The sequence below is a fragment of the Crassostrea angulata genome, chromosome 5, assembly GCF_025612915.1.
Source record: "Crassostrea angulata isolate pt1a10 chromosome 5, ASM2561291v2, whole genome shotgun sequence".
NCBI lineage: Eukaryota > Metazoa > Mollusca > Bivalvia > Ostreida > Ostreidae > Magallana > Magallana angulata.
Genome location: NC_069115.1, coordinates 53049084 through 53075748, shown reverse-complemented (window position 1 = coordinate 53075748; position 26665 = coordinate 53049084). Strand labels below are relative to the sequence as shown.

General features: G+C 31.8%; 1 protein-coding gene and 3 pseudogenes across 1 annotated transcript; 1 reads left to right on the top strand and 3 right to left on the bottom strand.

The window, feature by feature from the left end:
* Positions 1 to 1293: 1293 nt before the first annotated feature.
* On the top strand, positions 1294 to 2263 carry LOC128185504 (toll-like receptor 4; annotated as a pseudogene).
* Positions 2264 to 6584: 4321 nt separating this feature from the next.
* On the bottom strand, positions 6585 to 8698 carry LOC128185503 (toll-like receptor 4; annotated as a pseudogene).
* A 57-nt stretch (positions 8699 to 8755) lies between these two features.
* Positions 8756 to 12956, bottom strand: LOC128185937 (C-type lectin mannose-binding isoform-like). Its single transcript, XM_052855648.1, has 5 exons — positions 12753 to 12956; positions 12594 to 12672; positions 12113 to 12207; positions 11923 to 12016; positions 8756 to 9020 (listed from the first exon to the last, which is right to left on the bottom strand). Exons 1-5 carry the CDS (start codon positions 12915 to 12917, stop codon positions 8800 to 8802), a joined length of 654 nt encoding a protein of 217 aa, XP_052711608.1. The 5' UTR covers positions 12918 to 12956; the 3' UTR covers positions 8756 to 8799.
* Positions 12957 to 24989: 12033 nt separating this feature from the next.
* LOC128186311 (toll-like receptor 4) lies at positions 24990 to 26103 on the bottom strand (annotated as a pseudogene).
* Positions 26104 to 26665: the final 562 nt, after the last annotated feature.

Sequence of the window (26665 nt, the reverse complement as noted above, 5' to 3'; positions counted from 1 at the left end):
ATTATAGATGCATTGTTAACATTTCAAAATGTCAACTTTGATTCAAATAGCTATAACTGATACTATTTTTACATCGTTCATCGATATCTTCTTTTCTTTATACTTTTGCTGCTTTCTTTGCTTTTCTTGATCAAAACTAGTAACACCGAGAGCACGAACTCCACAAATTTGCACGGGCTGACCAAGTAGACTGTAGTTACATGTACCACGACAACATTCACACAACTGGCTGTTCTTCTCTGTAAGTTTTAATCGACAATAAATATGATTTACGTAATTTTATTTGTTATATGGATAACTGTTTAGGTAATTAAAAGGTAGATGTAAAAATAAACATAAAATGTAAGGCTTTCTTTGGTACCCTATTCGAGTCTTGAGGGTAGAAAGCATCGCAAAAAAATTATTTTCATACTCGCCTGACGCACCAAATTAAGCATTTTATTTTTTAAATGAATTAACTAATTAAAACTTTTTATATATATTTTATATATCTGTTTTATATTGCCTATATACACCAGCAGAATCGGTCTCCTTTCAAAGTTAGAAATATTCAATATTAATAAAAACATCTTTATGGGCAAAGAAAAAACCCAAACCATCATGGGAATGTTTAGATAAGGGAACCGTTTGGTTTCGTCCCCCGAATGTTTGGATTTATTCAACCCGCATGTTGTGCATTGTTTAAACAAAGCAACTTTTTGAAAAATTATTGAACGTCTGGGCCAAATTTTAAAATGTGTTGAAACAGGCGGTAACCTTTTGCGTCGTATATTGAATTTAAAATCATAAGGCAGATATGATAGTTAATTTTTTAATCATCTAGCCTCTTTAAAGAGGGAAGAGTTTTTTTTTAATTTGAGACAGCAAAGAAACAGAGACCTATCTGTTTTTTGGGGCGAAACCGCCCTTGTTTCCTAATAATTTTTAAATTTGTCCCATACGTATTTTAGAACTGATACAATTGTATAATTAATTTAATAGAATAATTATATCAAATAACTATTTCTAATTTGAATTTATATTAAGTAATTTTGAACAATGAAAGGTACTTCAATGTTTTAGGTATTTTTAGTTAATATAACAAAATGACACTTTTTAACCTTTGAAAATACCTTGGCTAAATGTACTTCAAATTTACCGATGACTTTTCTTCCTATGCATATAAACAGCATAGAGTTTACATAATGACAAACTGTCACGTGAAAAAACAGGATATACAGTGAGAATATTATGTTAATTAAAATCATAAACAAACTGGCTCTAAAAAAACTCACTCCTTTTGAACTCTACAAAATGACTTTATTTAACTGGATAGTAACTTTAGGAATTTTTTCTTCTTGTGTCTTTTCAGAAATGTGCACATGGACACAGAAGGGAGAAAAAGTAATAGTAAATTGTTCTGAAAGAGGTTTACGAACTATTCCAAAACTCAACGACAGTGTCATTTATTTAGACTTAAGTCACAACGAAATTGCTCACATTCCATGCGGTATACTACCAAATAAGTTGAACTACCTCGACATGTCTTGGAATAGTATTAAGCAAATTAAAGATGGTTCATTTGAATTGTTATCAAATTTGAGCTTTCTGGATTTGTCGTTCTGCAACATACGTGACGTTGACCAAGGAGTCTTTGGAAAGTTGATAAATCTACGTTACCTTAACATTTCATACAACAGAGAACTAGGATTTGCATCGTTGCCCAGTATAACGTCTGACTTAAACAAAACAAAACTTTTATCACTTAATTTAAATGGAATCAACTGTGAAACTGGCATTGGTACAATTCTAAAACGATTTCATTTGGAAAACATAAAAACTACAAACTTGACAGAGTTGTCACTTGCAAGCAATAGACTTGAGCTCTTTGAACGTGGTGTGCTTTATAATTTACCAAAATCTCTACAAATGCTTTCAACAGCTGAAAATAAACTTACAGCAGGTCTGCACATTTTGGAGTATCATTCTTTGTCGGGATTAAAAGTCCTCAATATGAGTTACCAATTACATCCACCCGTGTTTCCTAATTCAATTGCAAACCAATGTATTGAAAAGGAAGATTATTTTAATAGTACATTAGAAAAACAGTTTTATCAGAAGACAACCAAACCATTTAATTTTAACTGGAGTATGCCATTTCCTCCAAAATTAGAAACAGTATATGCACAATCTAACAGACTCTACATCATAGATCCCCGATTTTCCCTAAGTGCTCCAAATCTTCGGCATATTTACCTACAAAACAACTTTATTCTGTCTTTGAGAGGAGAAATTCGAGCAAAAAACAATTATATTGAAACATTAGATATTTCAAACAATTTTTGTACTCATATATTTAGGTCAATCGATGGTCAACATATTAGATATTTGAATTTATCTCACAATGATATTAGCAAAGATTTGGAAGAAGACACAAATGGGGAATTACTTGAAACTTTTACAAATCTTGAAGTGTTAGATTTATCCTTCAACAAAATATCATCTCTACCAAAGCTGCTTCTGAAGAAAACAAAACATTTGCGTTGCCTTAACACAAGCAACAATAGGATATCCAGCTGGATGGTGGATATGAGAACAGTTTCAAAGCTTAAGTTATTAGATCTTTCTGATAACAAATTAAAAACCCTTGATGAGGGCGCTTTTACTCAGATTGAGGAGTTATTCGAACGTTCTAATTTAACTATCGATCTGTCTGGTAACGACTTAGCATGTACTTGTGAAAATCAGAATTTCTTAAGATGGATGCTGAAATACAGAGAACATTTTTTGTACATTAAAAACTACAGTTGTTCTTCAGGGAAGGCTTTGTTTGACTTTAGAACTTTAGATTCTTCTTTAGAATTATTGCAAAAATTATGCGAATCATTTTTAAGTTTGTATATTGGCAGTGCAGTTTTTCTAGCAATGTTTCTTACATTAGTTACAAGTATAGTATGTGTTAAAAACAAATGGAAAATACGATATCTTATTTACAAATCGAAGCAAAAATGTGGTTTTTTAACACCGTTTAATAATAGATGTTTACCAACTACCATGCATTATGAATATGATGCCTTCCTTTCCTACAGTGGTCAAGAATTAATGTGTGTCTTACATGAAGTAATACCTCGGCTCAAAGTCAACAAAAACCTCAGACTTCTAATCTGAGACCGAGATTATCTGCCAGGTTTTCCAAAGGTTGACAGTATCATGCACAGTCTACAGGAGAGCAAACGGACAATTTGCATTGTGTCCAGGAAGTATTTGGCGTCTAAATGGCGTGATTATGAACTTAACATGGCGAAAGTAGACGGCATCAAAGACCGTGGAACTCTTGATTATATCATTCTCATATTGCTACCAGAAGTATACAACGGTAAACAACTTCCGCATAAAATCATGGACCTTATTCAAAAAGACCGCTACATTGAATATCCGAAGGAATCTTGCGCTTATGATGATTTCTGGAATAGATTAGTCAAAATGATGGAACAGTGATTATGCTTCCTTATATACTATTAAACTGTGTGTGTGTGTGTGTGTGTGTGTGTGTGTGTGTGTGTGTGTGTGTGTGTGTGTGTGTGTGTGTGTGTGTGTGTGTGTGATAAAAAGTCATGCAGTCAGACTTTAGTTGTACAGTTTGAATAATAATTACTCTATTTTTAAAGTTGTCTTATAGACATATGATATTGTGTCAGTTTGAGAACACTTGCCTATATGCTTAGAAATTTTATTTTTACAATTAATACATGTAGTTAAAATATCTGTACATGTGATAAATATGGAATTAAAAAAACTAATAAGCGAAATCTATTTTTAAAAAATTCCAACATTTTCTCTAGATTTTTGTTCGTCATACAAATATCATTTTCAAAACTATTTTTATTATAATGCATGTAATTGGATATATGTTAGATCTGTCTGGTATTTCCTTTCTGTTGAAAAAGTAAAAGTTAGTTATGGGACATTCTGAGCCCCTAAGTGCTCGTGGTCACTTTGGAATAGATTGTTAGAAGAGCTCTCATTCTATGATATTTATTTGAATAAAACATTGCTGTCTTTTTTCATTTTTCCGTTATAAACTTTTAAACTTAGATATACTTGTACGCTTGTCATTTGCCATTGGAGTTTCAAGTATGTATTGTCCCGGATATCCGTTGTGTAAGCTTTGGCTTGTTTATTTTCCGCTACATAGACGTGCATCAAATCGCAGCATCATAAGAAATAGCTCTACTAACTCATAAACTATATATACTAGTCAAACTTTCGAACGCCGCAGGCAGGTGTTTGTATTTTACTGTTCGTATTTCCAATAGTTTGACCATGACAAGGATCGAATATGAAAATTAAAGAATAATAAAGCATTTTAAGAAAAATTCAATCAACATTTTTAAGGGCTTTATGAAAAAATCAAGAAGCTACAGGTACACTAAAATATAAAATTCACATTGAACATCAATACCTGATACGTTCCCCATTTGCATTATTTCATGTAGCAGCATCTCATAGAGATCCCATGATTGAATAAAAACACCTTTGTGGAAGGTTATTTCCTTTGTTTATGTGGTCTAGTTCTGCGAAATTTGGATGCCGAGGAACTTGTCCACGCTTGGGTTTATATCTTCCCATTAAGGTCATTGATGTGGTCTAAGATATGTTGTGCAGTTGCACGTGCTGTGTGGTGTCTTTTAGAATCGCACATTTATAATCTTTTTAAACATATTTTGTCAAACATCGAAATGACAATTAATAACGATGATAATGAATTATTGCCTGAAAACACAATAAAGACAATATGATAAATTTGTGGATCTTCTTTATGAATTGTTTTAACAAAAACCCATTCTGAAATTCTGATACATTTTGGGCGAAGAAAAAAGTAAACGAAGGAAATTACGTGTTAGATATGTTGAAAATTAAATACTCTCCCATTATTTTATCTAGGAGAATATAATGGGAGACTAGTGTAATCTAAGAATGAAAAGAAAATATTTCTTGCTTTTTCTTATAAGAAGTAATTGCCTTTGATCTCGATGTAAGCGTACAAATCTCCGATTTGCACGGATCTCCTCGTTAATTCTAGAAAAAAACGTGCTCACTTGCTCTGTAACGCGGAAGTCTAAATGCCTATTATAAACATGTCTAACCCTCAAGTTTACTTGTAGAGTAATTATTTTCTCCATTCCATATATCACGTCATAAAATTATTTAAGAGTTCATTTGCATTAGATATTCATTTATTTCTTTGTAGTTCTTAGTTCTATTTTCTCCTTATTATCATGATCATGATCTCCTATACTTTGAGCACACTCACATTCAAATTTCACAGTTATTTCTCTTCGAGTAGAATATGGTGCAGTAATGCAAAGGCATATATAAGAGGCTGGATAGTCGACAATTTACCCATTAGAACGGCTCTATGTTATATAAATAGTGCCTGTTTGGGAGAGTAACTGTTGAAATTGGAGCCCGAGAAAACCATTGTCAACCGACGCGAAGCGGAGGTTGACAATGGTTTTCGAAAGGTGTAAATTCTAGAAACTCAATTTCTAGAAAGTCACCCAAACAGGCACTATTTATTTTATAATACTGAATGTCTTATTTTTAAAGAAATTTATATAGAAATGAAGTGAATTCTACGGCAACCGTACGCGCATAATTTAGGTGCATGTAACAATTCGTTGTTACCCGTTGCCAAATGTGATGCTAACGCTGAGGGTAATAGAACGGATTACCAACTGCGTCTAAACCTATCAGATTTCAGTATTTTACATGAAAGTATAATAATTTATTATAATATATTTGGTAGTTAAATATTTTGTTAGTAAAGATAAAAAAATAAAAATGTTTGAGATTTAAATTTTTAACATTTTTCAATATTTTTTACGGTAGTAAATGCCGTTAGAAAATGGATCAAACCAGCCCTCTTAAAGTAGTTAAATGGAATGATGAAACTTGTCAAAGTCACTCATACTACTTAAAACTGACATAAATTTGTTCTGGATACGCAGATACCAATCCTTTAAAATGAAAATTGTTATGGTAAAACTAGCAACAAGTTTTACTTCCGCGTTCAGCTATCTTTATTATAAGCAAGGATTAGAGATAGAAGCCTGTGTAACTCGTCCCAAATATTTGTACGAGAAATGAGAAATCCTAAAAATCAGTATTTACTACTGTTTTAGTAATGTATACTCGCTTTATAACTTTCTTTTATGCATATGTACATGCGAAAATAAATAATTTGGGATGAGAATGCGTAAACACATGAAAGAAGGTAACACAGTAAATGAAATAGAATGTACCAAAAAAAAACCCACTTATATAAAACAACCAATCTAAGCATCCGTTTGGATGTAACGTAATTACAATCTTCAATTTAGTAAGAGTTAAAGTATTTTTATATTTGAAATACTTCAGCTGTTTTTTTTTCACAAGTTCAGATATTCTTGTTAATTGGTATGCTTTTAACTTACTTCGTCCTTGTATAATTTATATCTATCTGATCACTATAAAAGAAATAAGCAGTCAATCACACATCAACCAGTGGGCGCCAAAGCATCCCGACCTCAAATAACACTATATGTTGGTTTTTTTAATCATTATCACGATTCAATCATTCTGATTAGCCGATACCAGAAATCATCATAAGCGCATGATTCCATTGGATACTCAATGTAGCGGTCTTTCCGAATAAGATCCATGGTTTTACTCGGAGGATCAACATTATAAACCTCTGGTAACAGTACAAGAATCACGTAAACAAGAGATCCACGATCTTTGATGCATTCTACTTTCGCCATGTTTAGTTCATAGTCACGCTGTTTAGAGGCCAACTACTTCTTGGACACAATGTACATGGCCCGTTTGCTTTCCTTCAGACTGCTCATGATGCTGTCAACTTTAGGTGTGCGTGCTAGTTGGCAAATGTTTAGTGTATGGAATAACAAATTTAAACCTTTGTCTAGGTTTGTAATTCAGATAACGTATTTTCTATTTATTTTTCACAAGCACTATGTCTATGATAAAACTGGGAAACACTGCTAGGGTTACTACACAACCAATGTACCAACCTAAATACGAGGTGCATTGTTTTCTCAAGATGGCTAAAGAAGATCTCAGCTTTCTGAAATCAAAAGGCGCATCTTTTGTAAAACAAATGAAGTTTTCAAAGCTGATTTTTTTTTCTGTGTTCTTGTAACCATGGTAAAAATTCTTGGTTGTCACAGGTACAAGCTAATCAGTTTCCAAACAAATTGATGGTCAGATTAGAGCGTTCAAATGCCTTTTCAAACTGGTTGCGTGCACTGACACTTATATAGTGTTGTAAATTTGTTGTCAGACAGAACTATCGATCTAAGATCAGACATTGCATTCATCTCCACTAACCAATCAGTCAACCTGTTGTTACTGACATTCAAGTACACCAATTTCCATGAGTTTTTAAACTGCAGCTTTAATAGCGAGAATATCTTATTGAACTTCTAGACTGGTACATGTTTCATATATTTCGCCATATCTGACATAAACTCTGTATCAAACCTGTTGTTTGAAATATTCAAGTATTTCACATTAGGTCCGTTATTTACTGGATTATGGGAAAACATATTGTTTGAAATATCTCATGTAATGGTATTGTTTATGAATCGTATTTGACCATTGCTAGACATAATGAAATTATCCTGTAGATACATATGCCGAAGACTCAGCGCTAAAATAGAAAAACTTGGATTTTTAATAAAAAGTCTACTCGATTGCCAGTACAATGTTTCTAGTTTTTGGGGAAAAGTTAAAGTCAAATTTTTACCTTAATCAAATACTTTGGTATCGAAATTATCAAAGAAATTCTCATTTTCCTTATCGACTTTTTCTTTGCAATCATCTAGTACCGAGGAAGGATATTTTGCATGTGGATGCAATTAATAACTCATATTCTGAACCCTGACGTTGGACATTGTGTACATGTCGATAAGATATTCCCCAACAGTCAGTTTATTTGCTGCTATCGAAAAAAACACTGATAGTTTTTGGTAAGTGATAAATCACCCCGTTTTCAAATAGTTCCAATCTCTTTCTTGGTAGATTCTGTCAAATTGGTTGTTCGAATGTATTTTAATTGATTTTCCGAAATAGCAGTGCAAACACCAGTCGCACAAATAATTCCATTCAAGTTTAATCACAAAAACATTGTGAAACTTAATATTAGGCAGAGATGCAAATTTTAGTCCTCTGTTGTATGACATATTCAAGTATTGTAGATCACCAGCTCTCGAAAGACCTCTTTGTAAGCGTTACGTATGTTGTAGTATGGAACAGATACACATGATACATACGGCGACAAAATAAAATATTTTAAATTGACTGTATCGTCAACCTGAGAGTTCGTTTATCCAATTGATACTTATTTCAATGTCTGTCTTTTTAGTTAAACAAAACTACCATGTGAAAAAACTACAGTTAGAGGAATATTTTAATTTTTTAAATAATGTATGATGTTTTTTAATACGTTATTTCTTATTTTTACTATTTCTTGTAAAAAGGTGAAATAAAAACCAATATAAATGTAATGTACAGGAAATTGAGGGTTCGATTTCTGATGCCAAAAAATTTGCAAATTCAATGTAGAGCTGGTCAGATTATTTCGTAAATGACTTGACCTTAGAGCTTGCAGCGCTTTTTTGGCGCTTTGTCTGGTGAGCTGCATTATTTTAAGAATCATTGTTTATGCAGATCCAAAAGGAGGCATACAAAAAAGTACAAATGTGTCTGTTTTTTATCCATCTGTGTAAATTTATTAACATGAAATAAAGAATAAAAATTTCACAAATTAATCTTTTTCTCGCACATAAAGTTATAGCTAGATGTACAAAATGCATCATGCCATTTTGCTCTGCCTAGATGGAATGTGAGTGCACAGTTCTCCGATGATTTATATTTGCTTGGTTGGCCATTGTCCCAAGGGAAATGGGTAACAGATTTACCGGATGAAAACCACATCCGCACACCATTTTTTCCTAAATCAACAGCATCGATCCATGTTGCTGAGATAAAAATTGATAAAATAACCACAAATACATAAAATATTATACAGTTCAACTTCGGTATCTAGAACTTGGCGGGACTAAGAACATTTTTTTTTAGATATCCGAGGGTTCTAGATATCGAAGTTGATGAAATTTTCTATACATGCTTATACACACGTGAATATAGTCATTTCGGTTATTGTAGTTCATAGTGTATAAAAAAAACACTAAAAGATTTTTTATATTTTTGATAAAGATATAACACACTAAATGTTTTAAATTTTTTGTAAAGCAATACCGGCACTTTTTAAAAGAAGACTTGCGATCGTCTTTGTTTGTCAGAAATTCTGTTTCCAAATATACAGTACATTATGTAAATTGATAAACCAATCAAGGTAAAAAAAAACAAAGACCGAAAATCGAAACTTAACAATTTAATTTCAATTTATTCATACCTTTGTCGACTTCCGATATAGCCTGGAATTATGTTCTAATGGTCTGATCTGAACTTTGAGTTAAGCACAAATGCCAGATAGTCTAAATATTCACGGCTTGAGACCAGCAGGCATGTTCACGAAGCCATCTTAGGGCTATGGTATGTCCTAAGTACATCTTAGGATACGTCTTAGTCTTAAGTCTGTTTCTCGAAGCTCTCCTAAATGTAGGAACCGCCATAACTTTGTCCTAACTTTAAGACATCACCTACCTTGTCCTAAGACCATCCTAAAGCTATAAAATCACGGTTTTAGGTATATGGGGATGTTGTGAAGCCTTTTCTAAGATCGGTAGAATAAGGCAATATTTTCCACAGTTCCAGCATTTTCGACAAACACCAAATTCCTAAACGGGAGGGGGGGGGGGTGATATAGTCAATTATTCTATCATGTATGTTCATTTTAACAAAATGATGTGGAGGGGGCCCCCGAACTTTCACCACTTCCCCGTTGCTACATGCCTGCCTTGGAGCTGACAAATTAAGATTTTTTTTTTGCAAATACTATCTCTGTTTGACGAATGAAAGTTATTCATTTATTTTTTTTTTATCTACATTGTACACTAAATGAGTTACATTCATTGTTTTGATTATAATAATTTTGGATAACAATTAATTAAATGTCCTTTGCTATAAAAAGTAAATTTACATCGGGTTACATATACCATGCATGATCATTCCTAATTTTTATCACTTTAGTCTGAAAAATATAATCTTTAAAACATTTGTAATGTTGAATGAACTGTATTTATATATTTTCGAAATATATTACAACTTATTTCTTATTTAACATGTTCGTGTACTCTATATATTGTAGATTAAAGGGAAATTGGTTGTGTTTGTACGGGTACATGTGCTTCCTCATGTAACGTTTCAAATTCTATGAAAATCGCGTGTTTATGTAATATATATACTTGAATGACATGATTCTCAAATGTTAATTATGAAATGACAATACAGACTTTTGTTTACATAAATATCTACTTGTAAGCCAATTATTTCCTGATAAATATTTTTTTTAAAGAACAGTTATTTGAATTTTTTGGGGCTTGTAATATCTTTAGTTTGTTTTTCTTTAAATGACCCCCATTTGAAGAAAAACAAACTAAATTGTTATTGGTAACTGATATATATTTAGGTAAATGTAAAATTATTAAAATGCATACATTAAAATTACTGGTTTTAGGCCTTTTGTGTTAACTACCGAGACGTACACTTTTCTCTGGCAAAATTTTTAATGATTCATCCCTACACAAGTCTCTCAAATTCGATCTGAATGAATAATTGTGAAAAAAAAGAATGGTTGCAGAAGGTTAGGATATCCTAACTTAAGTTATTCCTAAGTAACCGTCGAAATACATCTTAAGACGTGTCCTAAGTTGATCTTAGGATGTTCCTAACTTTTTTCCTAAGTCATATCTTAGGAACACACTTAGGTCATATCTTTGGAAAGTTTCGTGAACATGCCTGCAGGTCCTTCGATAGATTGATTAACAGATATGATCTTTACTGAAAATTGACTTTCTGGTACATATTTATATACCTCAAAAAGTATTCAGTCAATACATTTCATGATTTATTTTTCACTTTTATGTGATTAGTGTGTTTACGAAATAATCACCACAAGCTATGTTTAATTGTCGTGTCATCTAGAGTCACTTTATAAGCATCGTTGATAACCTGGCGTGCGTAATTACTAAAAAAGGGTTTCAAAAGCTTAGGGCTGTTAAGACGTGAAAATCACAGGTGACCTCAGTAATATCACGTGCAAAACTAAAGGATCTGTTCGATTGACCGGGAAATCGGCGTAACGGAACGACAGTACTCTGAAGGTGTGAAATTATTGAGGCGCTTAATTGACTTTATTTCGAGATAACGCATGTCTTTTAGTGACTGGGGCCGCAAATTTACTTCGAGATAAGCGGGCATTCGAGATTTCCATGTTCGACATACCTGGGTTTTTAAAAAAAACTTATATAGTAAAAATGGCGGGGACCACAAACGTATCTCGATATATCCGTGGTATTCGAAATATCGGTGTTCGAGATACCGAAGTTGCATTGTACTTTCATTAGATATAACGAAAAAATTACTAAATATTTAATATCATTTCCCTTATATTTGGTATATTCTTAAACATATAGAATAGACATGTCAACAAAAATGCACAATTCAAATACATGTAATGGAAAATGAATGAGGCAAAATTAAAATTGATTAAAGATTATGTTTTTTCTTCCTCTTCAAATATTGAATTATACAGCATAATGGAGATTGGTTGTTAATTTAATTAATTGCATTGTTAGGATAAAAATATAATAGCTAAACTACGAATTCTATGTATCAATGACATATAAAACTGAATTTGTATTTCTTTTGTAAATATCCTACATGTATTAATTGAAGTGATCTTTTGCTCAGAAATACCTGTTTTGACATCAGGATATTGTTTATTTAACCATTGGTTTTCAAGTTCATCCTCAATTTGAGCAAGGGTGCTATCATATCTTCGGCAATTCATCTGTAAAAAGTGTATTTTAAAAAGGTCATTGCTTGGGCTACATCAAAGCTAATGAATTGTATATGTTTTTACCATTATTTATTGGTTCGCGATTACCTGGGCCTGAAACCAGTTCACTTTATCAGTGAACACTTGATAACAACTTCCCTTTCTCGACTTCCATCCATCTGGACAAGATTTAGGTACTGGAACTATTTAAATCAAAATGTCATAAAAAGTGAAAAAATCAGCAAATTAAATATTATAAATATACAAAAACCTGTATATAACAATTTTCTTTGATATTCTTTTTCTTCATCAGTGTGTATTTTGGCTTTGCAATTTAGCACTTCGATTGCTCAAACCATGATATGTTATGAATATGTGGCATTTTGTTATTACGTGTGTTTACGTAAGTCTATATTGATTAATATTTTTGCAAGCTTTCTGTAATATCTTAATGCAAAAAGGCATTCTTAAAAAGCCTATTTTCTTTTTAAATGCCATGATAATTGATACTAAAATGGTATTCCAAAAAAGTATGATTAATTGAAAAGTTGTATTTATAGAAAATTACTACTATTCTTTTATATCATACCATGTTTTGCCAAAGAAGTCCGTGTGAAGCATCTCTCTTTGAAACATCTTGTTTCAAAAGTGGTTAGGAAAACGCTCTCCTAAGAAATTGTATACACGTACAACAAATGTTTAGGATTAAAAAAGAATTCAAGAAAAGGGTACTAAATATGTGAAATACCTTTAGATAAACCTCGTTTGACTTGGAGATTTTCCACATATTTGAATGAAGATGGGACAGCTGCTTGTTGAGCATTGTCGAACAATTAACCCTTGACCTTACGTCACGATTTGCTGCAAAGCCAATGCTGAAATAGAGCGTCAGAGTGATCCAAATTGGGAACATGTTACCTTCTTGATTGAACTTCAATTGTGAAATGATAGTTAGTAGGAAAAACCAATCTGTCACACATTTAATATATATAAAATAGTTTTACTTACAAACATGGTTGATTGCAATATTGCGTGAGAACTCCGACTGATCATGTAAATGGTAGATTCAGTTACAAACTGACCCGACTAAAACCTGACACAAAATGTATTAGATGAAAGAATGAAAAACATGGTCTAACATTTAAAAAAACAGTTACGTTATCAAGGATATTGCATATAGACAGTGAATGTCATCAATATTTGTTTATATTAAAAAAACACATGCATACATATTATACGGAATAAAAACACCTTTTTCGTTTTTAAAAAAAATAGAAGGGATAAAATATGTAGAATATACAAATACCGGTAAACTGATGTCATATTGTTGTGATAATTCAAACAACTATAGTACTAGTGGTCAAGAAAGAAAAATACATTTACTGCGTCTGCAGACTAGATAAATCTTTCTTGCAATGATATCTTCTAAAAAAAGTAGTTTACTGTTTTTAGTGGTATCGGGAGCACTTAAAATTCTTTAAGATATTTAATTAAAGAAGTATTTTATTCAAGTATATATGTAGATACATTGAAATGGATTGAGCAGCAGGCATAATGCCTATTTATGTTCTCTCCTTAGTCAAGGTATAATATGAGTAATTATATAATTTAATATAAGATATATAAATATATATATATATATATATATATATATATATATATATATATATATATATATATATATATATATATATATATATATATATATATATATTGCAACTGAATTTTGTATAATACATTAATATTAAAAATAGCATTAGAAGGCGGTACAGAGCAAAAAAAACAAAAACAAAACAAATCGCTAATGATAGGAAATTGAAAATCAAAATGTAGAAAAATACTGATTAATTGCTAAGGATGAAAATAGAAAAAAGTATATGTAGTGTAGGAAAAAGAAAAGAAAAGAAAAAAACATGTATTAATAACAAAACAAAAATTGATAACGGAGTAGCAAAAATGGAAAGTTTGGGGGAGGAGGTGGGGGTGGGAGGGGGAGAACAAATAGGCAATAAAAAATGAAAAGAAAGGAGTTTAAGGAAAGTCAGTGTTACCCATTTTGATACATTTTTTATACAATGTGTACATTTTTACCTAACTTACTTAAAGTTGTTTGTACTTTTTATGTAAAAATGAATTTTATCAAATAATAGTAAGTTATTTTGAAATGTTAGTTTATCATTTCCAAAAAGTAGATTCTTAATTGTGATTGGTATGGAATTGTTGTTCATATAATTATATAGAGATTTTCTTTGGGAGGCATATAATGGACAGTGTAAGAAATAATGTTTAGAGTATTCCACTTCCAGAAAGCACTTCTGATATAGTGGAGAAGCAATAAGGTGATGTGAGTAAAGGTCAGCATTTAAGTTACTACTGTTATTTCTCAACTGACAATGCCAGGTATTTTCTAATCTTTTGCCATGGTTAAATAATTTATGCATATTCAGTTTTTTACTATTTATATTTTTAAGGCTGTTCTTAAATGCTGAAACTGAAGTTATATTTTTCGTATTTTGAGGTAGATTGTTCATTAATATAATTGTAGATGACATAAAACTATTGAAGTAAGATGTTGTTCTTGCAACAGGAGTGCGATAGATGAAATTGTTACGAAGATTGTAGGTATTATGTGGAGGGAAACATTCACCAACAATATTAGATAAGTATTCAGGGGTATAATTGTTTAATATTTTGAACAATAATATTAATTTATGGTTATTTCTACGTTTCTTAAGTGTTTCCCAGCTGAGTTCCTGATATAGGTATTGTTTAGATGAGTTTCGTCTAAGACCAGTAATTATTCGTGCAGCTTAAATCTGTATACTTTCCAATAAATTACTTTGTTCATCTGTACAATTGTCCCAGACTATATCACCATACTCTAACACAGGGCGAATAAATGGAAAGTAAATTTTAATCAATGATCCCCTATTTATTTTATTTTTAAGAATGTGTAGCATGTTCAATGTTTTGCATGCTTTTTCGTAGATATTTGATATATGATGTGACCATCCCCCAATTAATTGCAACATAAGTCCTAAGTGACAATGATTTTTTTTTTGATTATATTGTTTAAAGTGTTACAAAAATAGACCTGGGGATGGGTTTTTTTTCTAGAAAAGTTAACATTTATTGTTTTATTTGGATTCAAATCCAGCAGCCATTGATTAGACCACTGATTGATTTTTTCAAGATCAGCTGTTAATGATTTAGCTGAATTATTATCATTATCATTAACTACTACAAAAAGTGATGTGTTTTCTGCAAAGAGTCTTATTTGGTTGCATATATTTTCAACAATATCATTAATGTAAATAAGAAAGAGGAAGGGTCCTAGCACTGACCCATGGGGTACTCCTGCATTAGTGGTTTCAATTCCTGAGGAATAGCCCTCGATGACAACCTTTTGTGTTCTATCAGTAATATAGTTTTCAATCCATCCAAGGATTTCTCCTCTGATTCCATTTTTTTGTAATTTATAGATGAAACCTTTATACCAGACCTATCAAATGCTTATCACAAATATGAACATAATATCTATACCTTTATCAAGGTTAGTATAATTTTCAGTAAGCTGATTATTAGTGGAATCAGAAGGCTGAAATCATGATTGGTTTTTTAATAAAAGATTGTGGTCCTTTATATAATTGTGCAAGTTTTTGAAAAGAATTTTGTCCAGTATTTTGCACAAGGTGCATTTGAGTGCAATTGGTCTATAGTTTGAGGGGTCCTCTGGGTTGCCCTTGTTCTTATATACAGGTGTAAAATGTGACAAATTTCATATAAGATGTAATTCTTGATTTTAAAGTGTAAGGTTAAATAATTTAGCGATTGGATGCTTGTATGAAGGTATGATGTTTTTAAGAATCTTAGGGAAGATACCGTCTGGGCCTGGAGGTTTGGTGATATTTAGATTTGATAATTAATCAACAACATCTTGGGCTGTGATGTTAATTCTTTCTATGCTGTGAGGGGGTCCTGGGCCCTGAGGTGGAAGCCTGGGCCCATTAGTTGTTTCTATATGTGATATGCTTGCAAAATGTTTGTTCTGATGCTTTATCTACTGGGTGTATATGTATTTTACCATTTGATTTTATTAGAGGGGGTACTTTTTTTATTGTTACACTTTGATAATGATTTAACTATTCGCCACCATTTACCAGGAGGAATTGATTTATCTAGTACATGTATTTGTGATGTAAGTTTCTGCTTATACTTGTTTTTTTTTCAGTACAAACCATGTCAATAACCTGATTTCTTAAGCAACGATATTTGTTCCATTTGTAGTCACTATTAGTTTTTTTGCTTTCTAATGGATCCTATTACGTTAGCGCATTTTACGTTTTATGGCGTTGGTCATGAATGGTTTATCAGAAGGGCGAATGACAACTACTTTTTTAGGAATATGTTGGTTCACATGTTGTGTGAATACATCTGTGAAGTTTTTATAGACATCATTAATATACATCCCTGTCCCAATTGATTTGTAGTATTGTATTTAGCGAGGTGTAGTCAGCATGGGTGTAGTCTGTAAGTATTCTTCTGTGTGCCCTTTGTTTGTAAGTTTTAAATTGAATTTCAAGGGTTACTGGACTGTGTGCACTACAAAATGGGGTTAATACATCTATGTTCTCTATTTTTTTTACAGCGTTTGTAATAATAAGATCTATACAAGTACCCCTTGAGGTGGTATAATTAGTTGGTAGGGTTATAACATTTGTCAGGGAAAATGTTTGGAGCATAAGCTTAAATACATGGTTGCCATCAGCTAACATATCAATGATAAAATCAACCAACAAAAATATGGGTAAGCCAGTGTCTATAGCATTTTCTAGTGATATTGCTAAGTTGTCAAGTACATCAGCTCTGGAATTTTGAGGTCTATAAATGACCCCAGTTAAAAATTTGTTATTAACACAGTGAATTTCTAACCATATAATTTCAATATTTGGATTACTCAGGTCGTTGCGTATAGAAAACTGCAAGTTGTTCTTAACATAAATTATAATTCCACCTCCAAATCTATTACGGTCTAATCTGACAGGCTTGTGAAATCCCTCAAATACTATTTCCTCATCAGAAATGGTTCTATCCAGTTGACTCTCAGACATTCCTATCACATCAAAATCACAAAGTTCGTTAAAAAGCTGCCTTCGACTTAAGACTACAAACATTATTATGTACTATTTTGACATTTGACAATAATGAACCTTGAACGGGACCAGGATTGAATTCTATCCCACCAATTAATAGTAAAACAGTAAGTACCAATAAAGCGTAAGGCAATAATGTACCTTTAGGAATTGGATGAGTCGGCTGTATTTCATGATACTGTACATAAAAATATTAGTCATAAGTATCAAAAATGTAGAATTAACTTTTATGCACAGCCTTCATCCCAAAAAATGTAAACAAATCTCCCTTAATTTTCGTATTGCACAGAGTGTAAGCTAATGACCGAAATGGCCTACATCTATAGTAATGTACTCTCTGGTGAACAAAGATAATCAAGTAACATAGAATAAGCGATATTTTATCACTTCTATTGGCTTCTAGTTCTGATTTATAAAATAATAATAATGGGTAATATGATTTTCCACTACAGTAGAAAATAAATGAAATAAATAACATATACACATGGGTATTGTCGAGGTGACAAATAAACATAAAACTTATTTACAAGGCATTTCCGAACAATAGAAATGTCGATTTGGTTACATGAGGAAAATTCAATACAATGTCTTAAATAAGGAAGAAATAGATTGTACTGAACATAAATAGAGCCATTTCCCCTAACTAATGTGATAAGTTAAACATGTTTCCTGACATAAGATGAATCCCTTATTTTAAAGCATACAAGAGAAAAAGATTATTATGCTTCTTAACGACATTGATCAAGAATACACATGTGTGGGTTTAGTAAAAGTGCATAGCGTTTCTTGGATTTTTGCGAATTAAATAATAAAGATGACCAGTCTGAAAATGGACTAAGGCACGTGGGTGGCTACAGAGCAACAGCTCTATAAAACATAGTAAATCACGAACAACGACTTAGTCCCTTTCAGTGACAGGGGTAGAAGTGGTCAGGTTACGTTCATCACAATGATGCTCCAAACACGTTTTAAGCTTTTCGAGGTCGTCCTCTGTGGTAAGTGTTACACGATTTTCGTCCATTTTTACAATGATGCGACCATCATACGTCCACACACTATCGACAAGTCTGCTACGAGCAAGCTTGCGAGCTTCAAACAAAATGTTCGATCTTTGTTTAGTCAGTGCCTCGTTAATAAAGAGTTTCGATGAAGTACTCGGATTATGGTTGTAGTTTTTAAGATTGCGCTTGTGATATAAAAAAACTGGGGCGCGATCTCTGTAACTAAGAAACCGTACAATATTTCTTTGTTTCCCAATCCTCTTGCGCGGGCCGACTCGATGGGTTCTCCCTATTCGGTCCAACCCAATTTTGGATGATTCCTTGGGTAATATCAGGTTGATGACATTCATTGCTAGTTTGTCAGTATTTTCACTATTTCCTTCTTCAGGAATTCCTGAGAATTTTATGCAAGTTCTACTGGAGTACTGTTCAATTTCGTCGATCCGGTCTTTTAATAATTTTGTCTCATTTTGAAGTGATTTAATTTGGGGCATGAAGAGTTCACTTAAACAGTTTTTGATGAAAGGTTTCTGCATTATCAAATCGATAACCTGTTTGGTGCCCCGTTGATCCTTGGTGAGGTCATCAAGCAAAGAACTTAGTTGGTTGAGTTGGTGGTCATCAAATGATTTTACTGAGTTATTGTTGATGGAGTCTGAGGTTTAGCTCTCAACTCTTTCCCTCTTTAATGGAGGTTTCTTTGGTGTAGTCGCTAGTCTTGTGGCTCCCTCACCAAGTTTAGCACTATCAGTGGGTCTGTTTGTTACAGATGATTTGACTGCAGCTTTATTGATGTTTCTAGTGGCGGGTTTAGGTTTGACATCATTAGATAAGTAAATTGCAGCTGTTTTGGTAGCAAGTTATTAAGGATTAGCACAGATAAAGACACTGATAGATCACGCTGGTATCTCTTTGCTTACATTAACAGTTAGGTTGGTGAAAAGTATTCACATACCTGAATGCCTCAGAATTCATTGTTTTTCCAAGAATTTAACCAATTTATCACTAAATTTAAATTCAAGACTACACAGCACATACCAGTCACCCTAAAACTCATCACACAATCCATAAATAACTAATTGGAATGGTATATATCACATTATCAGCCTGGTTTAGGGGAGAACTGAACAGTGTGGCCTACTCCAATGCTCTGACCTTGACCTTTTCTTGAAGATATAGGGGAATTGGTATCCTTTTTTTTTACTAGATAGACTTTAGAAAGGAATCTTAGCACGCGTAAAATAATGTTTGTTGTATTTCAGTTAGAAACTAAAATAATAATTAATATATGATGCTTGAGAAATGCTCATAAGATTACAATTTGTTAATGGTTAAACATTGAAAAAGGAATTCAAAAGATACACACACGTAAACTAAAACACCCGTAACGAATTATTATTCTGAACACCTTTATCATGCTTTCGTTATTATAAATAAATAACACTGAACTTACTTTAAGGTGTTTTAGATAAATAAATCTTTCAATCAAAATTTATATGTTTCAAAAGGAAAAATTCCATTATCATATAGACATTCTACAAGGCAATGTCTGTCAAATGAGTATATCCCTTTAACTATTCTTAGAATCGGTAGGACACAGAAGAAGTGCCTTCAAGCAAAAGAGCTCCTAAAACTTACAGAATGTATTTACATTTATTGTGTCATTTTAAATCAAAATATCATTAAATAGGATTTTCAATTCTAAAGGCAAGTGCCAAATTCAAATAATCATCGATGTAAAAGAAATTGAATTGTTTGATGTCTACGCATTTGAAAGGTAGGAATTTCCCTACTTTTACTTCCATTAACATTTTCACTTGCTCAAAACAGATACATTTGGCCAATGAACGAATCCGATATAACACCACGAAAAGAGACAATTTGATAAGTTTTAATTCAAAGTGTTCTTTGTTGCCAAATATAAATTAGGGATGAACCTCTGAACCCTAATGTTAACATTACCGCCTATAAAAATACATTAGTGGACTATTCCAAAATAATACAGGATTGTCTTGGCGCCAGTAGATATTCCTAAATCCAAGATTTACACCATTAACTTTGTATGTCCAGAGAGAGAGAGAGAGAGAGAGAGAGAGAGAGAGAGAGAGAGAGAGAGAGTTTTTGATCATCAAGCTTTTATTTTCTAATAACGTAGGAAAGAAAAACGGGTTTTTAAGATTTACACCGAATTTTAGCTCCAATGAAAATATTGGGTTTTTCGTTTTTTCGGAAATGAACAAGTTAACTAAATTTTGATATCAAGGAAAGGCGCAAAGTAGTTTATTTAGTTTGTACTAGTGCTGTTCAGGGCCAGTTTTTTCTCAGACTGTCTGCAAAGTATTACAACGAGTTATCGGACTTTGTCAAATAAATTGACGCATTTAATCACTTGAGCTTGGATAACTCAATTAAGACCAACCCAGTATCTCACAAATGTAAGATGCAAAACTTCGTTCATCAAACAATTTTGTTTTAATAAACAAAACCCCGCACTGTATCGTATACGTTTAAAAAGCTAATTTGAATTATCTGGGAATTGTTCCCAATGTGAAATAGTCATAATCAAACCAGGAATTGTAACTGAAATGTTTTAGATGAACACTAGCTATAGAATCCTGAAATATCACGGTCACAGATCACAATTGTAAAATATTTGTTTATTTTACATTTTTTTGAATTTGAATTTCGTTTTATGGATTTTTGAGATTGTTGACGGTTTGTTATTGTAATATTTTTCATTGGGCAGTGGTTTTATAGAAGACATTTTGTTGTGACTTAAGTTCAGATAAGTGAAACTGTCTTTTAACTTTGGTATAGATACTAAATTTCTTCCAGAGCAGTTGACCTTTACTTTATTATCATAATATGTCCATGTGCAATCGGTAGATAATGAAAACACAGACCAAAGACTTCCTATCAAGATTATCAAATAAAGCAGACCTGCCATTGTATTCATTTAAATAGTCAAACGTTTGAATAAATGATGATGCCTTTTGAAACTATTTAGTGCGAAGTCCCATATGGCTTGGGGACAACATCCTCATCCACATTTAAAGCTTCGGTATACCAGTATACCAGGAAGTACATATCATGAATAAGTATGAATTAATAGCTCTTACAGTATTTATCTTCCTCCTAGTAAGATAAACAAATATACACACGCGAACCACCGATTCCATGACATCAGAATTAAAAACCTCATTAGTAAAAAATAAGATGATCCTCTTCGTGCTTTAAGTACAAATATAAATCATTTCACTCTACGATTTGTTCCTTTACATATGACAAATATGAATAAACTTCCAAGTCTTGACTTTTTCTAAATATTTTTATTTCTCAAATGTTTTCATGGTAAACGTCTTTTATTAATTGCTTTTATTTAGTGACGATCTTATCCGGGTTTGAGGAGTCAGGCCGTATAAACATAAGCCAAATAACTGTACACTATGCAACTTTACAAATGAAGAAGAGAAAGAAACTCCAAATCTCTACTTTTTCTTATATTTTTATTTTTCACATTTTTTTTTTCAAGAAAAACGTCCTTTTTTAAATGCTTGTTTAATTTTTCTCGTTCTTTTTAGCTTGTTGTACATTGAGACAATGTGTATTTTCGTCTAAGTACAACCATTTTGTAGTGCATTTTAATTCATACTTAATTACCAACCTTGTTTTATTTAAAAAGAAGAATTGTGTAGCAGAATTTATTCAATTTTTTTTTATAACGAGAGGCATTGAGTAAAAAACTAAAGCACCAAGAAAGGACAACTAAACACGTTTTTTAAAAGTTGTTGAATAAACATACTGTATTCATTCTGTATGCCTTGTAGCTTTAACGTTTATCTCAAATAATTATCATGAAGAAATGTAGAAAATATTTTGTCTTAAAAAATGTTCAATAATTTTTTTTAAGTGTTCAAATGTGTTTTTGAACATGAATCGCATTGCTTTCTCCCTTTTATTTTTACTGACACAAAAACGTATATGTACAGGTTGTCTTTATTTTTGCACAAATGATTTTCGTATAGCTCTAATATATAAGATATATCACAACAATAGGCAGTCTAATCATACTACTCTATACATTCACTCATAAATCAAGTTTAGTTACAAGAACAGCATGGAATATCATTGTAATAAGTAGTATAACCGATCAAAGCTAGAACTTTAGATATCTACACAATTATTTCCCCAAACAATAGACCATACCATACTGATCTACTTTAACATCAGTTAATTGTTTAAAAATGTATCAAAGAATTAAAGAATTATGAATAATAAATACACTTCTGAACTAACTAATAAAGAAACTTTTTAAAAATTTTGAGTCAGGTTGAAGAAACAAGTAATAAAAGAAATACATTCACAATCTAAATAACACGAGATTATTTTAAGAAGCAAAAAAGGCCTATTATAAATATATTATCGTAATGTCATCATCCATGGAACTATTATAATACTATTTACTACAATTTTATGTAAAACATCTAATGTTGTCATAAAAATGATTATAGTAACCATAGTTTGCCGACGGCATGCATCCAATGTACCTTGAATTTTTTTGACAACAGAACAGCAAAAAAAAACCCCAGAAAACCAAAAAAAGAAAAAGAAAAAAGAAACAAACAAACAAAAACAAAGCTACAAAACATGACCATTTATTGTAATATTGATAGAATATAATTTTCTACATTTACATGAATGTATCTTTCTGGCCGCAAGGAGACGAACAAAAGAATGAAACGTTTGACGCAACACAATCCCCAATATTTCTCCCCGTTTTATCATGACTTTGTACGTACATGTACATGTAAATTTGAAAAATTTCATAAAGTGTATGAAACAGTAATGAAATTTACCTTGGTTTTTTTTTATTTATAAAACAGATTGTAACTTAGAAAGGATGCGATATTTAACATTTGGGATCATAGAACCTTAAGTATCAAACAAGACAAACTCCCAGTTGCAGTACTGTTAAGGAAATACAAACGCTAAACAATGACTACAATAAATCAAGGGTATTACTCAACTACCTACTGATACAAATAATTGAGATAACAGCATCAATCTAATAGCAAAAAATCAAACTGTATTTATTTTCTTTCTATTCTAACCAAGCACTCTTCTGCATCACTAAAAGTATTTAACAGCCTTTGAAGATATCATGTAATAAAGGGTACTCTATATACAATTAAGTTTTATCTTCCAATATGGTTTATTTTGACATTCAAACAATCAATATTGTATATTATTTTGCCTACCGTTGATGAAAAACAATAATTGTGATGCTCAAAAATTCATTATTGTTAATAGTTATATATAAATTTCTTTTTTTTTCATCATGATAACAAATGACTTATGAAATTCTGCTATTTAATTTGTGACATGGAAGAGTACAACTTACGACTTAAAAGTCAATTTAAGGTTTAAAAAATCCACATAAATGAAATCAACAACTATTTACCTTAAATGCAATATAGGATAAGTAAAATTTTATTTAAAACGATTAAATAGGTTTTTGGCATCGTATATTAAATGTTTGCCCTAATAGTCAGAATTGATTATTTGTGTTTTTAAAGAAAAAAATATGAATAGAAATCACTTTTGTTATCCGCAGATGAAGATATCATTAGTTTTTAGTGACCTATTTTAAGGGAAAATATGCATGAGCATATTTCTGGTAGTAAAATATAAAGATAATCAGTCATTCTTTAAGAACACATAACACAGGTTGTCAAATCATTGATCAAGCATTACCATTAACCTCTCCCAAAAGTCATCATACGCGCATGATTCCATAGGATATTCAATAAATCGGTCCTTCTTAATAAGATCCATAATTTTATGCGGAATTTCATTGTTATAAACGTCGGGTAACATTATAAGAATGACGTATTCAAGAGATCCACGATCTTCAATGGCTTCTACTTTCGGCATGTTTAGTTCATAGTCACGCCACTTTGACTCCAAATACTTCTTGGAAACTATACAAATAGTCCGCTTGCTTTCCTGAAGACTGTTCATTATACTGTCGACTTTCGGAATGCCTGGTAGATAATCTCGGTCTCTGACAATGAGTTTTAGGCTTTTGTTAACCTCGAGCCGAGGTATAACTTCCTTTAAAACAAACATTAATTCTTGTCCACTGTATGAAAGGAAGGCGTCATATTCATAATAGATACCATTTGGTAAATTTCCATTAATGGGAGTTACAATTCCGAATTTTTGCTTGGATTTGTAAATAAGGTATCGTATTTTCCATTTATATTTAACAAGTGCTAAACTGATTACAAACGTACAAAACATTGCTAAGGTGACTGAGCAGGCTACGTACCAACCCAAGTATGATGTACATTGTTTTTGTAGGATGTTTAAAGAAGATTCGAAAGTTTTGAACTTGAATAAAATATTTGTCGAAGAACAAGTGTAGTTATCGATATTTATAAAGTGGGATTTATATTTTAAAATCCATATCAAAAACTTTTGATTTTCGCAGGTACATGCCAATCCATTTCTTGACAAATCAATAGCTAAGTTGATCTGGAAAAGCTTCTCTAATTGGTTGCGAGCACTTGGACTAATTGTTGCAAATTTGTTATCGGACAGATCCAATAAGGTAAGATTTAACATGTGTTTTACATCGACAAACCACTCTGATAAACGATTATTGCTTGCATTCAGATATTTCAGTTTGTTTTGGTTCTTTAGCAGTAGCTTTGGAAGGGACAATACTTTGTTAAAGGACATGTCTAACACTGTAAGATTTGTTAACATTTTAAAGATGCTGCCATTTGTGTCTCTTTCTAAATCTTGGCTTAAATCATTATGAGAAATGTTCATGTGTCTGATATTTTTCCCATCAATTGAACGAAACAAATGGCTACAAAAATTGTTTGAAATATCTATGGTCTCCACTTTGCTGTCTTCTGTCCGTATTTTCCCTTTCAAAGACAGAATAAAGTTGTTTTGTAGGTAAACATGTCGAAGGTTTGGAGCAATAACTGAAAATCGGGGATCAACGATATAAAGTCTACTTGACTGTGCATACAAGGTTTCCAATTTTTTAGGAAATAGCATACTCCAGTTAAAATGAAATGGTGTACTTGTCTGTTGGTAAACAATTCCTTTCATGCCTACATCCGCCTTTTCAATGCATTGGTCAATGACAGAATTAGGATAAAGTGGTGGATGTATTAAGTAACTTATGTTTAAGATTTTCAATCCAGACATACTTTCAAACTCCAATAGATATACACCTGCTGTCAATCTATTTTCTGCCATAGAAAGAATTTTTATACTTTTTGGTAAACTATGTATCACCCCTGGCTCAAAAAGTTCAAGTCTGTTATTAGCAAGAAACAATTTAGACAAGTTTGTTGTTTGAATGAATTTTAGATGATATCTTTTCATCATTGTACCAACACCAGTTGCACAGTTAATTCCATTAAAATCCAAAGACATAATACTTGTTTTGTTTATATCAAACGTTATGTTCGGCAAAGATGCAAATCCTAGTTCTCTGTTGTATGAAATATTTAGATACCGTAGATTAACCAACTCTCCAAAGACTCCTTCGTCAACATCACGTATATTGCAGTAAGACAAGTCTATATATTCCAGATTTGGTAGAAATCCAAAGGACGCCGTCTTCAAATGCTTGATACTATTCCACGAAATGTCAAGATGTTTCAGTCTCTTTGGTAATGAATTGCTAGTGATTACAGCAATTTCGTTGTGACTCAAGTCTAAGTAAGTAACAGAGTCGTTGAATTTTGGAATAAATCTTAAACCTCTTTCAGAACAATTAACTTTTACCTCGTTGTCCTTGTTTGTCCATTTGCAATTTTCTAAAAATGCCTGAGAAGAGATAAAACATTCAAACGTGATTATCCAAACAAAGATGATCGCCATATCGTTCAAGTAATCAAGGGTTTAGGGTATTGAGCTCGTGCGTAGCTATTTCAATAGGATTTCAAGTGAGATGAAATCCACGCTATTTATCCCATCTTACACATAATAAATGATATGATATAAGATTGCCTCCTCCTAGTGATCTAAAAAGTAGGAAGTTAAAATTATCTCTGATAAAGATAAGTGATAGGCAAATGCCTTTAGATAAGGCTGTTACCTCTACTGCGCTCTTCAATGTTTGTTTGTTTAAGAATTCACGACCTAGAAACTCTAATCTTATGCTTACTTTTTTTAAAAAATTAAAATGCACATGTAGAAATCCTACATCGTGTAGTTTGATATTTTTAAGGGATTGAAAAATTTTCTAGATAAGAACAACCTTTCAAGTTTTGTCATTGATAAGGTGTTTTTAGAAATATTAAAATCCTTCATGTAAGATATGCTATTTTATAATATTATTTTGTTAATTTGAGGGTAAAATATGTTTGTGAGGGAAATTATTATGTACAATTTGGACAAAAATGATGTATTCTGAGAGTTTGGCTAAAGGAGTGAAGTGTACAAACGTAAGTTGGTTTTGTTTAAATATATTTCAGTGA

What these genes read in the sequence shown, in the direction of transcription:
- LOC128185937 (XM_052855648.1), bottom strand. Translation starts at nt 12,917, where the DNA reads ATGTTCCCAATTTGGATCACTCTGACGCTCTATTTCAGCATTGGCTTT. An exon ending in TGAACTGGTTTCAGGCCCAG is followed by an intron (nt 12,017 to 12,112) that starts GTAATCGCGAAC and finishes CACTTTTTACAG; the next exon opens with ATGAATTGCCGAAGATATGA. An exon ending in ATATCCTGATGTCAAAACAG is followed by an intron (nt 9,021 to 11,922) that starts GTATTTCTGAGC and finishes TTTTTATCTCAG; the next exon opens with CAACATGGATCGATGCTGTT.